Below are 14643 nucleotides of genomic sequence, written 5' to 3'. Positions count from 1 at the left end.
TCTTCTACATTCATATGTTGTAACGAGCAGTTATTTGAGTTACTGTTGTCCTCGATATTTTCTAAATCCTTTTTGAGACCATTCTCTGAAATCTCAGTAGATCAGCAGAAACACTCAGCCGAGCAGCCCATCTGGCACCAACAACCATGCATTTCAAAGTCACTTCAATCACCTTTCTTCTCCAATCTGATGCTCACTTTGATCATGTATAGAGCATGTATGCCTAATTTCACTGAGTTGCTGCCCAGTGAGCAGTTCAACAGATGTACCTAACAAAGTGTTCATCTTGTGGTGTTTTAATATAAATATGTAGCATTACGTGTATGTATTTAACAAAAACTGATTTCCCTTTTCCATTAATGAGCATACAATAGCTGTATATATTCATATATATTCACACACAGCTGAGACTGGATTACAAACAGGAACCTTTCAGGGAAGGAACCACGAGTCAGTACATTTGTTGTAGAGTTGCACAAAGCGATAAGTATAGGGTACAGTCTGATACATCTGTACTTGGTGTTCAGCCCTATTCCAAATGTCTGCAACCTTCCTGCAGTACACACACACACACACACACACACACACACACATCTAAAACTAACCTGGTTTACACTGACAGCAGGTACTGGCAGTGGGGTTTGCTGTAGCGCTGCTGGTGGAGTGGCTGTGTTAGTGTTTGAGTTGGTAGCACTGCGAGGTTCTTTCCTTGGGGCTGTTTTCCCACCGGGAGGTTTACTACGCGGCCTCGGGGGGTTCTGATGCTCCAGGGAGGGGGGAGGCAACAGGTCCTTCTCCCTCGCTGCAGGGCTAATGGGAGAAACAATAAGAGGAAGGCTCACTACTGGAACTAGATTCACCCTTGAGCAAGGCAGTGAAGCCCAAGCTACATGATAAACAATAGAAGGTAATGCTTGCCATTGCTTGGTCTTGTGACAGCATGAAATAATTGAAAACAGCATGCATTCAGTCAAACTTGGACGTAGGAAGCTTAAAATGGAACGAAGAAAAGGAAGAGGTGATTGAGGGAGAGGAAAATGAAAAACAGGAAAAACAATCAATGTTATTTTTTTTCCTAATTAGGCCAACGGCAAGCTGCGCACAGAGTCTGACATGGCTTCTACTCAGTCTCAGCACTGTTCAGCTCAGAGGGAGTGACAGTCTTCAGTGGCCATGTGCCAGACAGCTCAGTGATCCACGGGAACCTCTGTTAGCTCTAAGCTGCAGTGTGAAGCAGGTGGTAAAGTTCCTAACAGTAATTGTAATAGTTTAGTCAATAGCAAGCACTGTATCCGTTATAGAGCCAGTTACACATCAGAATATAGGCTGCTGTGGATTTTTATCTCAAACTGTCGGGCTTATGTTGAAATGATGAAAGTGCACCAGTGTCTTCTTCATGTGCTGCTTTACAGAGACAGCTAAGATGGAAATATCTGGCTCAATTTTATTGATTAAAAGAGATATCACTATAGTCAGATGCACACAAACCCTGCCCTTGTACATTATGGCACAGCCCACATAGTAACAAAGTGTAGTGTAGAATGTGCTCAGCTCGAGTAGGTCAATACGGCTTAAGACAGTTTTTGCTTTTTAGGTAACTGGCTCTCAGAGGAGCTCGAGACATTCACCTGGGAGATGAAAATAAGACTTTTGTAGCTCTAGCTTAAAATTTATATATATACACACACATATATATATATATATTAAAAAAAAAACACCCAGCACGCCCCTGCGGGCGGTTTATCCTTCAAGCTCGGGTCCTCTACCAGAGGCCTGGGAGCTTGAGGGTCCTGCGCAGTATCTTAGCTGTTCCCAGGACTGCGCTCTTCTGGACAGAGATCTCCGATGTTGTTCCCGGGATCTGCTGGAGCCACTCGCCTAGCTTGGGAGTCACCGCACCTAGTGCTCCGATTACCACGGGGACCACCGTTACCTTCACCCTCCACATCCTCTCGAGCTCTTCTCTGAGCCCTTGGTATTTCTCCAGCTTCTCGTGTTCCTTCTTCCTGATGTTGCTGTCATTCGGAACCGCTACATCGATCACTACGGCCGTCTTCTTCTGTTTGTCTACCACCACTATGTCCGGTTGGTTAGCCACCACCATTTTGTCCGTCTGTATCTGGAAGTCCCACAGGATCTTAGCTCGGTCATTCTCCACCACCCTTGGGGGCATCTCCCATTTTGACCTCGGGACTTCCAGGTTATACTCGGCACAGATGTTCCTGTACACTATGCCGGCCACTTGGTTATGGCGTTCCATGTATGCCTTGCGTGCTAGCATCTTGCACCCTGCTGTTATGTGCTGGATTGTCTCTGGGGCATCTTTACACAGCCTGCACCTGGGGTCTTGCCTGGTGTGATAGACCCCAGCCTCTATGGATCTTGTGCTCAGAGCTTGTTCTTGTGCTGCCATGATTAGTGCTTCTGTGCTGTCTTTCAGTCCAGCTTTGTCCAGCCACTGGTAGGATTTCTGGATATCAGCCACCTCCTCTATCTGCCGGTGGTACATACCGTGCAGGGGCCTGTCCTTCCATGATGGTTCCTCGTCTCCCTCCTCTTTCTTGGGTTTCTGCTGCCTGAGGTATTCACTGAGCACTCGGTCAGTTGGGGCCATCTTCCCAATGTATTCTTGGATGTTCCTTGTCTCATCCTGGACTGTGGTGCTGACACTCACCAGTCCCCGGCCCCCTTCCTTCCGCTTAGCGTACAGCCTCAGGGTGCTGGACTTGGGGTGAAACCCTCCATGCATGGTAAGGAGCTTTCTTGTCTTTATGTCAGTGGCTTCTATCTCCTCCTTTGGCCAGCCTATTACCCCAGCAGGGTACCTGATCACGGGCAGGGCGTACGTATTGATGGCCCGGATCTTGTTCTTACCATTCAGCTGACTCCTCAGGACTTGCCTGACCCTCTGCAGGTACTTGGTGGTTGCAGCTTTTCTAGCGGCCTCTTCATGGTTCCCATTCGCCTGCGGGATCCCCAGGTACTTGTAACTGTCCTCTATGTCTGCAATGTTGCCTTCTGGTAGTTCAATCCCCTCAGTTCTGACTACCTTCCCTCTCTTTGTTACCATCCGACTACACTTCTCCAGTCCGAACGACATTCCAATGTCATTGCTGTATAGCCTGGTAGTGTGGATCAGTGAATCGATGTCTCGTTCACTCTTGGCATACAGCTTGATGTCATCCATGTACAGGAGGTGGCTGACAACTGCTCCGTTCCGTAGTCGGTATCCGTAGCCAGCCTTGTTAATGATCTCACTGAGGGGGTTCAGGCCTATGCAGAACAGCAGTGGGGACAGAGCATCTCCTTGGTAGATCCCGCACTTGATGGTGACTTGTGCTATGGGCTTGGAGTTGGCCTCTAGTGTTGTACGCCACATCCCCATTGAGTTCCTGATGAAGGCTCTTAGGGTCCCATTGATCTTGTACAATTCTAGGCATTCCAGTATCCAGCTGTGGGGCATTGAGTCATAGGCCTTCTTGTAATCAATCCAGGCAGTGCACAGGTTGGTCAGTCTGGTCTTGCAGTCTCGGCTGACTGTTCTGTCTACCAGTAGCTGGTGTTTTGCGCCTCTGGTATTCTTGCCAATTCCTTTCTGTGTCCCGCTCATGTATTGACCCATGTGCCTGTTCATCTTAGCCGATATGATGCCTGACAGGAGCTTCCATGTAGTACTGAGGCAGGTTATTGGTCGGTAGTTGGAGGGGACCGGTCCCTTCTTGGGGTCCTTGGGGATCAGGACCGTCCGACCTTCGGTTAGCCATTCCGGGTGTCTCTCGTTAACTAGCAGCTGGTTCATTTGTGCTGCCAGGCGCTCGTGGAGTGCAGTCAGCTTCTTTAGCCAGTAGGCGTGAACCATGTCGGGCCCTGGTGCTGTCCAACTCTTCATACTGGAGACCCTTTCTTGGATATCTGCCACTGTGATGGTTACTGGACCCTGTTCAGGGAGGTCGCTGTGGTCTGCCCTCAGATCCACTAGCCACTGAGCATTGCCGTTGTGGGTTGCGTCCTTCTCCCATATGCCCTTCCAGTATTGCTCCGTCTCCAGCCTTGGTGGTGCTGTTCTCTTATTGTTCCCTTGCCACTGAGAGTACACTTTTGCTGGTTCTGTGGAGAACAGCTGGTTTATCTGAGGGCAGGGATAGCTCAGTAGGTAGAGTGGTTGCCCCATGATCGGAAGGTCGGGGGTTCGATTCCCCTTAACAGCTACCCTGAGGTACCCCTGAGCAAGGTACCGTCCCTACACACTGCTCCCCGGGCGCCCAATGGCTGCCCACTGCTTCACTGAGTGAATGGGTTAAATGCAGAAAGGAATTTCCCTACGGGGCTCAATAAAGTACACACTTTCTTCTTCTTCTTATTCTCCTGCCTTCTATCTCTCTGGTGTACCTCCTCAAGCGGCTGGCCAAGGCTGTGAGTCTTTGCTTGGCAGTTTCCAAGGCCTCAGGTATGGACAGCTTGCTGTATTTCTTATGCACCTTCTTTGTCGCACCTTTCTGCAACTCCGTTAGTTGGCTAACCTCCCTCCGTGCTACTTTGATCTTGTCCTCTAGCCTCCTTCTCCATGGAGGGTACTGCCCCTTGTGGCTGTTCAACAATACGGCAGCAGTGATCAGTGAGATGCTTGGCTACAAGTTGAACAGTCACAATATATATATATATATATATATATATATATATATATATATATATATATATATATATATATATATATATATATGTATATACATATATACATATATATATATATATATATATATATATATATATATATATATATATAGATACTATGACTTCAAAAAATTATATCCATGTCCACTACAGTATATCACAACAGATGTGACAGATGTGAGCATGCCAGCTGAACTCAGTGGTTATATATTATATTACATTATTATATATATTATATTCAGCCATTAGAGGGACTATATGCTATGGTGAGGATTTTACAGCACTATATTTATCTTATATGAATCTGTCCTGCCAGTGTTACATATCTATTTTGAAGAACTACTTTTCTGTGTCTACAATGAAAAAACGTTGTTAACAACAACAAACAATTACTACTCCAACAAAGCTTCTACTATATTAGAAGTAAAACACAAGCAAACACAATCATCATTTCCTTTATTTCTTACCTGTGCTGGTTTGCTCTGTTCCATGTCTGGTTCTGATTATCCTCCACGCTGTTTGACCTCTCTGTCCGTCTGGGCTGTTTCTTCCCTGTGGTGTTCCTCCTTGGGGTCGTGACCTCGGGCCCCGACAACAGGCCCAGCGACAGCCTCATCTTAGACCTCTGGCCCTCCCCCGAGGCCTTCTGACTCAGCTTGGCCTTTGCCTTCTCTCTGCCCGGGCTGAAGAAAACAAAACACATTTTTTTCATATATAGATGGTTAAGACACATTTTTGCCAGCTGCAACCTACAATTAGTCTTTCATTCAGTCTTTCATTCAGCAGATGCTATTTTGAAGAGCTACTTTAGCAATATTCTAAACAAACCTACCAGAAAGCTGCCCTCGTGTCCTTGTGCTCCACTGTAGGTGCAGCTGGAACAGGCGTACTGCTCGATCCACAGGGCTTAGTTTTGGCAGCCGTACCCACTCCCGGTGCCTCATTGCCTGGGGAGAATGTCTCTGGACCCTGGTTGATGGAGCCTAAGCAGTGGACCATTTGACTAGAATAGGTAATTGTAACCTAACCAAGATATGTTTATCTAGGCTATTTAGCACATCCTGCAGTTCTTCGTGGACAGAATGGCTTTAACCTTCCATGTCTACCAACCTGTGCCATGATGTTCTTGTTGTGGGGGAACCAGGGGTTTGGTCTGAGCTTGGACCTTATTCAACCAGCTGTCCAGCTGCCACTTGTTGGTTGACGGAGGCTCGGGCTAATAGGAGGAAAAAGACAACTTTTTATTTTGTTTGTGCTGTGATTTTTTTACTGCTTTGTCTCTTTACATCAGTTTCTTCCAGTGTGTTTCACGGCACACGCCTATAAACCCAAGCAGCGTCGAGGCATTGAAATAATGCGATAAATATTGTCGTAATTTGTTTTTTCTGCAGATGGAGTTTTATGACTTTCAGAGCACTGACAAGACAGAGTGGGGAGAGTTCATTTAATTTACAGACAGTAAGATTTACAGTAAAGTGAGAAGCTGTGAATCGGGAGAATAGCAGTGAAAGGGGATCTGCCTCTTATAAAATGAAAATAAAATTGGAGAGATTTGTCAGAGCTGAAGATATTCACAGCCTCAGTGTTTGTATTGGTGCGTTGTTGACAGTACTGTGTAAAAATCTCGAGTGACCCCTCATTTCTTTATCTTTATATAAAAGGAGCCTAGCTTTCTATCTTACCACTTTTAAATTAATCTTAAGGAATAATTCTCCAAGTTTTCTGAGAACGGCTTGTTCACTCAGTTCCGTCCTTACACTGGAGAGTCGCAGATTTAAGCCCTGTGGGAGTGTCCCCCCAAGAGGGACAATGGACCCCCTATTGATCCTCTACCTAACCACACAACGGCAGAGTCAAACAAAACCAAAGGTGGGGGAGTGTGTTTCATGGTAAACAGAAAGTGTTGTGATGCCAGGAGCATTTCTACTCTCTCCAGCGGCTGCTCGCCACATCTGGAGTTCCTGAGCATTAAGTGCCGCCCTTTCTATCTGCCCCGTGAGTTCAACTCGGTCATCGCCACGGCGGTCTACATCCCACCCCAAGCGGACACAGGTATGGCTTTGTCCGAATTACATGATGTGCTGAGCTCGCTTCAAAACAAGGACCCGGGCGCAGCCCTCATTGTAGCAGGAGACTTTAACAAAGCAAACCTCAGACAAGTCATGCCAAACTTTTACCAGCATGTCTTGTGTCCAACGAGAGGGGATCGAATTTTGGATCACTGCTACACGCCATACAAGCAGGGCTACAAAGCGGTCTCACACCCGGCTTTTGGGAAGTCTGACCACAACGCCATCTTCCTCATCACCCAGTATAAACAAAGCATACGGAGGGAAGACGTGACCACGAGGGAGGTAAAACGGTGGACTGCCCAATCAGAAGCTACGCTACAGGACGCATTCAACGACGTAGACTGGGACATGTTCAGAGCATGCGCAGTCGACATCAACGAGTTTACGGAAGTAGCAGTATGCTTCGTCAATATGCTAGTGGAGGAGATTATCCCCACTGCGAGAGTCACCACATTCCCAAACCAGAAACCGTGGATGGACAGATCGATCCGCACTGCAGTAAACGCCAGGACCGCCCCCTACAACGCGGGTCTCGCCACTGGCGATATGAGCGCCTACAAAGCGGCCTCATACGGCGTGCGGTGAGAGATGCCAAACGCCGGTACCGGGAACGTGTGGAGTCCCACTTCCACCAGGGCGACACACGGAGTATGTGGCACGGACTACGCACCATTACGGACTACAAAGCCAGGGACATTGCGCTGATCAACGCTGACTCTGCATTCACCAACGAGCTGAATCAGTTCTACGCCCGTTTCGAGGTTAGCCAGGCGGCTAATGCTATCTACCGCCTGACTACCGAGGACAGTGACATCATCAGTGAGAGACCGGTGACCAGCATCGCGGAGCATGACGTCCGAGTGGCTTTGAGGAGAGTGAACACAAGGAAAGCGGCGGGGCCAGACGGCATCACCGGCCATCTGCTGCGCTGCTGTGCTGACCAGCTAGCAGGTGTGTTCACTTACATCTTCAACGAGTCCCTGGCGAAGTCTGTGGTCCCCACATGCTTCAGAAGATCCACCATCATCCCTGTGCCCAAGAACAGCAAACCCTCATCCCTGAACGATTACCGGCCAGTTGCACTGACCTCGGTAGTAATGAAGGTGTTTGAGAGGCTGCTGAAGAACATCATCTCCTCCTCCATCCCAGACACCACAGATCCGCTGCAGTTCGCCTACAGATCCAACAGATCCACCACTCTCAGCCACGTGGACAAGAAACAGGGTAACTATGTGCGAATGCTGTTTGTTGATTACAGTTCAGCGTTTAACACAATAGTGCCCTGCAGACTGTTCACAAAGCTGAGGGATCTGGGACTTAACAGCCATCTGTGTGCATGGGTGTTGGACTTCCTCACTGGCAGAACTCAGGTGGTGAGGGTGGGCAGGTGCTTCTCCAACAGCATCACCATCAACACAGGAGCACCTCAGGGATGTGTCCTCTCGCCACTGCTCTACTCCCTCTACACTTCAGACTGTGTGGCCACCCATGGCTCCAACACCATTGTGAAGTTTGCTGACGACACAGTGGTGTTGGGTGCCATCTCCAACAACGATGAGGCGGCCTACATGGATGAAGTGAAGAATCTGGCATCGTGGTGCCAGGACAATCACCTCCAGCTGAACGTCAGCAAGACCAAGGAGCTGTTGGTGGACTTCAGAAGGAGTCAGCACAGAGACTACAAGCCCATTATCATCAATGGAGCTCCAGTGGAGAGGGTGCAGTCCTTCAAGTATCTTGGTGTCCACATCTCCTCAGACCTGACATGGGCTGCCCACATTCAGGTCCAGACCAAAAAGGCTAGGCAGCGCCTGTATCACCTACGACAACTGAGGAAGTTCAGGGTCTCTCCAAAGATCCTCAGGATTTTCTATACAGGCGCTGTGGAGAGCATCCTCACACAGAACATGACATCGTGGTTTGGGAACAGCTGTGTGAAGGACCAAAAAGCTCTCCAGAGAGTGATCCGTACAGCAGAACGCTGCTGCAGGATTGCTCTCCCCCCGCTTCAGGACACCTACACCAGGAGATGCCGGACTAGAGCAGCGCAGATACTGAAGGACCCGTCCCATCCTGGCAACAAACTGTTCCAACTTCTGCAATCTGGTAGAAGGTTCCGCATCTTCCAGGCAAGGACAGAGAGACTCAAGAGGAGCTTCTATCCCCAAGCCATCCGTGCCCTAAACACACACACCCGCCCTCTCACATCATCTATAATTGACTGAGACAGGACTCTCTTCCAGACACTAAACCAAGGCACAATGTACATTTCAATTCCTTTAATTTTAAATATGTTTATATTGTCTATCCTGTAAAATAGTCAGATGTCTATTCATATTAATGTACAGAATTCACCTGCTTGCTGCTACTACTGCACATTCACCCAATGTATATACTATATATATATTTATATATATATAGTATATATAATTTTTTTTTGCACATGTCAAGGAGCGTGTCAGGCTACATTTCACTGTGTGTTATACTTGTATAACTATGCATGTGACAAATAAAGAACCTTGAACCTTGAACCTTGAACAAGCCAAGGTGTGAAGACGGGTGTAGGTCACAATCAGCCAAGATTTCAGGTGAACTCATTGTGAAACCTAGCCTATCATGTGATTTGTGAGGTCGGTTGGCGCTCATATCAACTGACTTTAGGGATGGGTACCGGTGTCCGGTGCCATGATGGCACCGGTTCTGACATAAACGGTAGTAACCAGACCGAAAAGCAGCGCACATTTCGGTGCTTTATTTCGGTGCTTTTTTTTCCTGAGCTGTGATACACTTTAGATTCTAGCCAATCATTTTATGTTTCCGAGGATAGTAGGCGGGGCCAGGTACGTACGTACGTTCTGTTAAAGCAGAGCTACAGATTAAAAATGCCCAAGGCGAAGCGGTTAAAAGTCTGGCTGTACTTCATAGCAAAAGATGCAAACTCAGCAGCCTGCAACAAGTGCTTTAAGCTGATACTGTGATACTGTCAAAGGAGGTAACACCTCAAATCCGATGAAACACCTGGCGACGCATAGCGTTTTTTTTAAAAGCCCAGAAATGCGCCGTATTTGATAGCTTGCTGCGAGACCTCACACCGAGCACGTCTACTGCGGGTGGGTTGCCTGTTATGCAACATCCCCCAAAAACACTAAGAGGAGAGTCCTGGCCCCTAGCCCTGCCAGTGTAGCAGAAATGATGACGGATGATGATGGCAGCAGCAGCCGTTCTTCTCTGCGTGAGTAGGCTAACCACGTTATTACATTAATGCATGTAAGGTGAACTAGCAAACATCATCATAGCTACATGCTGCTGTCTTCTTGTTTGATGGCAGATGCTCCCTTCACCCTGGCTAAAAAGGCTAAAATGACCAAAGAAAAAGTGGAAAACAGTTAAACATGAGAGGTTTAGGACAAAGTTTGTGTTTTTTCCATTGTTTAAGCACTGCTTCCAGCCAAGAGTGATACCATATATGCCCCATAGCTGCAGAAAAGGCTAACATTGTTATATTTTTACAAAAAACAGCTGAACATGAGAGGTTTTTGGACCAATTTTGTGTTCTCCATTCTTTAAGCACCGGTTTGAGCACCGTTTGAGCACCGGCACCGTTTCAAAAGTACCGATTTGGCACCGGTATCGGATAAAACCTAAACGATACCCATCCCTAACTGACTTACAGACTTTTTTAACCTATTAGAACTACAAACTCTGCTTTTGCCTTAGGTACTGTATTTCCATTTATTTTTGCATGTTTCAATAAATCCCAGGACCATTCCTAGAAAAATCTAAAGAATCGAAGGGTGGCTCAAGACTTTAACACATTACTGCATGTGATACAGAAAAAAACTGGCTAAATGAGATCTAACAGCTGAGAAAAAGGATCACCTTTCATGACTCTTCATTTATTTTACAATACATTAAACATAAGGGAATATAATATTTACTTATTTGTATTTAACCATTTTAACAATGGTTAGCATTTTCTCCCAATAAATTGTGTGTTTACCCAGTTGGTACCCACTGTGTGCACACAGTTACCAGGAAATCTGCATAAATACACACAAGCACACACACACACACACACACACACACACACACACACACACACACACACACACACACACACACACACACACACACACACACAGATCGAGTTGTCATCCTACCTCTGGAGTGTTTGTGCGGGAGGCCTGATTATACTCGCTGTCACTGGAGCTGCTCTCAGACTCGTCGGTGTCAGACTCTGAGCTGCTTTCTGATTCACTGCTGCTCCCTGATGCACCACTAAAAAAGAAAGACAGACAGAATGGGGGGTAGATGGGGTGTGTGTGTGTGTGGGGGATCAACATGTCACAATGGAACAAAACAAAATCAGTTTCACTGGATGCTGAGAAAGCACAGCGACGGACACTGTCACCGCTAATGAGGTTACACCAAAAAGTTTCAGCACAAAGTTTCACACTTTGCGGGATGACACGGATGTCCACTCGCTGCTTTGCTTTTTGCTTTTGTTATGACTGTCAGCACTGCCTGTCAGAAACAAAGGTTTACACTTTCAGAACATTAGATGGTCTTTATCCAGATGATACTTAATCTTCAATCATCCATAAATTTAGGACAGGAAATGATCTTTTTAAAGAATCATGGCTTAAACATCTGCATGTCCTCTTCCTTTCTCTCTAAACAACATGACATCCACTATAAAAGACTTTAAAATTCTGGCATGACCTCTCATTCGCCAGCTCAAGTCAATTATGTCTTTTATTGATTTCAAATGTTGCACAGCCAAGAGGACTCTATCACCAAAGTCACCTCTCTGCTGGCTTGAACTCAAATCTTTTTGTCTGTTTAAATCCAACTTTCAAACTCAGGAAGTAAATTGCCCTTAAGTGGACATGAATTTGAACAAGCACATTAAAAACGTATCAGAAGTGCCCTTCTTATATAAATATACTTTAATTTATGCACGACATGTGTGGGTGCAAACATCCTTTGTTCACTGCTACTGGATGAAGCCCTACAGTGTTTACTGACTCATCCTGCCACTTAGTCTCAATCAGTGTCAGGGCTGTTTAAAGTACCTGCTGGGTCGTGACTTTCACTCTTGCTTGTACTGCTTCTCTGGCTTTAGTGTCAAGACTGTAGCTCTCTATCAGTCTGGTTCGAATGAGATGAGCCAACGTGTTTGTTGCGTTAAAGCGATGAGCGGGGTTCTAGATGACTATTATTTATATTTTGAATATGTGCGATATTCATGTAAAATAAAGAGGAAGAAAAATGCATTTTACCTCGAAAAGCAAATGGTTTGTTCATTAGTCTAACAGGGGTGTTCTGTTGGATGTTTTTATTTTATTTTATATTATTTATTGGCATTTTGCTTTTTTTGGATAGAGACAGCAAAGAGGGGAGAGAGAGGGGGAAGACATGTAGCAAAGGCCTGTGGGTTAGACCAGCGGTCCCCAACCTTTTTTGCACCACGGACCTGTTTATGCCCGACAATATTTTCACGGACCGGACTTTAAGGTGTCGCGGAAAAATACAACAAAATAAAACTAGTACCGGTACTGAAAAATAGAAGAGTTATTCATAACACACATGAAAAGACCCAGGAAAACCGAGTTAACGATAAAAACGATAACAAAATAACGCTGAAAACCGATAAAAACCCTGAAAACCATACATTTCACACCTGAGCCTCAACTCTCGCGGCCCGGTACCAAACGACTCACGGACCGGTACCGGTCCGATGCCCGGGGGTTGGGGACCGCTGGGTTAGACTATAACCCGGACCGCTGCTCTCTGGCCTCGTGGGATGTGAGCTTAATCAGCACCCAACAACGGTTCTCATTTAAATAAAAGCAGAGGTAGTTGACTTTCCATGTTTCGATTGCCTGGATAGCCATTTAATTCATCAATCAGTGGTATTCTTACCTCAGGTTTGAGAAAAGTTTGACTTTGAGGGTCTTGTCCCAAAATCCCTGATGCTAAAGCAGCGGCCCCCCAACCTTTTTTGCGCCACAGACCGGTTTATGTCCGACAATATTTTCACACACCGACCTTTAAGGTGTTGCGGATAAATACAACAAAATAAAACCAGTACTGGTACCAAAAAAAAGATTTATTCATAACACACGGGAAAAGACCCAGGGAAACCGGGTTAACGATAAAAACCAATAAAACCCATAAAGTTCACACCCGAGCCTCAAGTCTTGTGGCCCAAACGACCACGGTCCGTGCCGTGGGGCTTGGGGACATCTACTCCAAATGATGGCTATGATAACTTACCAGCAGTTTTGGCGGGAAATTTGAATGATTTACATTTTATCCCTTTTTCCAGTTTATATTTGCCTTTGTGTGTGTATGTATGCAACATTCAAATAATCTGCAATATCGCTACATTATCAGTGTTTTATTACAAATTCTGGGCTTGCCTCCATTTTTAAAATGAATAAATAAATCTCCGTGTCACCACAACCCCTACCCAAGTACAACGTATGACAATTTAATTTCATCGCTTTATACTCAAAATGAAGAAAAAGACACAAAAGAAGGTGTAAATATCAACACCTTCTTTTGTGTCCAGATCGCCCAATCTATCTTCCTCAGCCTCCTATTGGAATCCCGGACGAGCCCCCAATTGTAAATATCAACACTTCACCGAGTTCTTTGGATTTCTCAGAGGCATCCGATGGAAGACAAAACACTGCTCAGTAGACCATTTAACACTTTATTACTTCTAAAAGGGAGATGCGTCCTGCATGACACGCTGCCGTGGATCTCAAAATGGTGGTGTGCCCCTAACAGTTTTATTATAGAAGTTCTCTCATTCTAGTCTAAACAACACTGTCTCAGTAACTTTCCACTAGAGATGATCCCATTCATTCAATGGTCATTCAGTTTTTAACCAATGTGTTTCATTCTTTAATCAAGGGTGTCAAATTAAATCACACTAAGAGCCACAGAAGGAAATAAGAATCACATAAAGAGACATACATATACAGATTATTGACACACTTTAATTTAATTGAACATATATGTCCAATATAGCTACTTTTACATACAATTTATTGTCCTCAGCGTCTCCATAGGGAATTCACAGCTACCTGGTTCAAACACCTGATGTCAGCTAATGATCGTATGTGGCATTTAATAAAAACTCATATATCCTGATGGAACTGGGGAGAAATGAGTGTGAGGTAAAGTAGTTTTTGTGTAAGACAGAATCTTTTCTCAGGCTCCGTCGTTATTGGTGGATTAATAGATGGTGTCGTTGAACGTTCTTTCTCCCTGCTATCCCTGTTTAGCCCAAACATGGGAACAAAACACAAATCTTCACAACTTTCAAGACCAAACTATTTGTCCACCTCTCATTTGTGTCATCAGGGAGGAGTTAACAAGACCTGGATGAACTATGATCTCAGCCTATCATCAGAGTAACTGGAAAACTGAGCTCAGGAAGCGGCTCTGAGATCCTTCAGGACGTTTAAACTAATCCCTGTTTTCTCTTCACTTCAAAAACATTTCACACACTTTTTTGAACAAAAGATAATAATCAGAGGAGTCGACTGCTTTATGACTGATTTGCTAAAAAATTACGCACCTATCAGTGGGTAAAAAAAAGCCTAGCTACTAATCAATGCATAAACACAGCATTTTGAACCTGTCTCATCTTCTCTGGTGCTTCGGCTGGCCTTGTGTTCATCCATCCTTCCACAGAGCTTTAAATGGCCTCCTGGAGGCAACACGCCCGCTCGTCCCAACTTAAGAATACACACAAATACACTCGTGCGCGCACACAGTTTTTTTGCAATTATGTGTAGTTCCCTTTGTGTATGTGAGAGTGTGCACGTAATTTCAGTTCAAGGCTGCCATCACAGCAGGCACCAATCTGTGTGAGCAGTCAAGC

The 14643-nt window shown here is 45.6% G+C and overlaps 1 protein-coding gene across 4 annotated transcripts in view; it reads right to left on the bottom strand.

Moving 5' to 3' along the window:
- The window catches only part of aff2 (AF4/FMR2 family, member 2), a 209306-nt gene that overhangs the window by 42110 nt on the left and 152553 nt on the right, over positions 1 to 14643 (bottom strand). For all 4 annotated transcript variants that reach the window (XM_080900657.1, XM_080900656.1, XM_080900658.1 and 1 more), the window contains 5 exons: positions 10904 to 11021; positions 5782 to 5887; positions 5504 to 5654; positions 5139 to 5354; positions 606 to 810 (listed from right to left, as the gene is read on the bottom strand). In XM_080900657.1, the coding sequence (XP_080756783.1) occupies positions 606 to 810; positions 5139 to 5354; positions 5504 to 5654; positions 5782 to 5887; positions 10904 to 11021 (796 nt within the window). The remainder of the gene's footprint in view (positions 1 to 605; positions 811 to 5138; positions 5355 to 5503; positions 5655 to 5781; positions 5888 to 10903; positions 11022 to 14643) is intronic.

The sequence above is a fragment of the Rhamphochromis sp. 'chilingali' genome (assembly GCF_963969265.1).
Source record: "Rhamphochromis sp. 'chilingali' genome assembly, chromosome: 13".
Lineage (NCBI taxonomy): Eukaryota > Metazoa > Chordata > Actinopteri > Cichliformes > Cichlidae > Rhamphochromis > Rhamphochromis sp. 'chilingali'.
The sequence above is the reverse complement of the archived record's forward strand: the minus strand, read 5'-3'. Positions and strand labels throughout refer to the sequence as shown.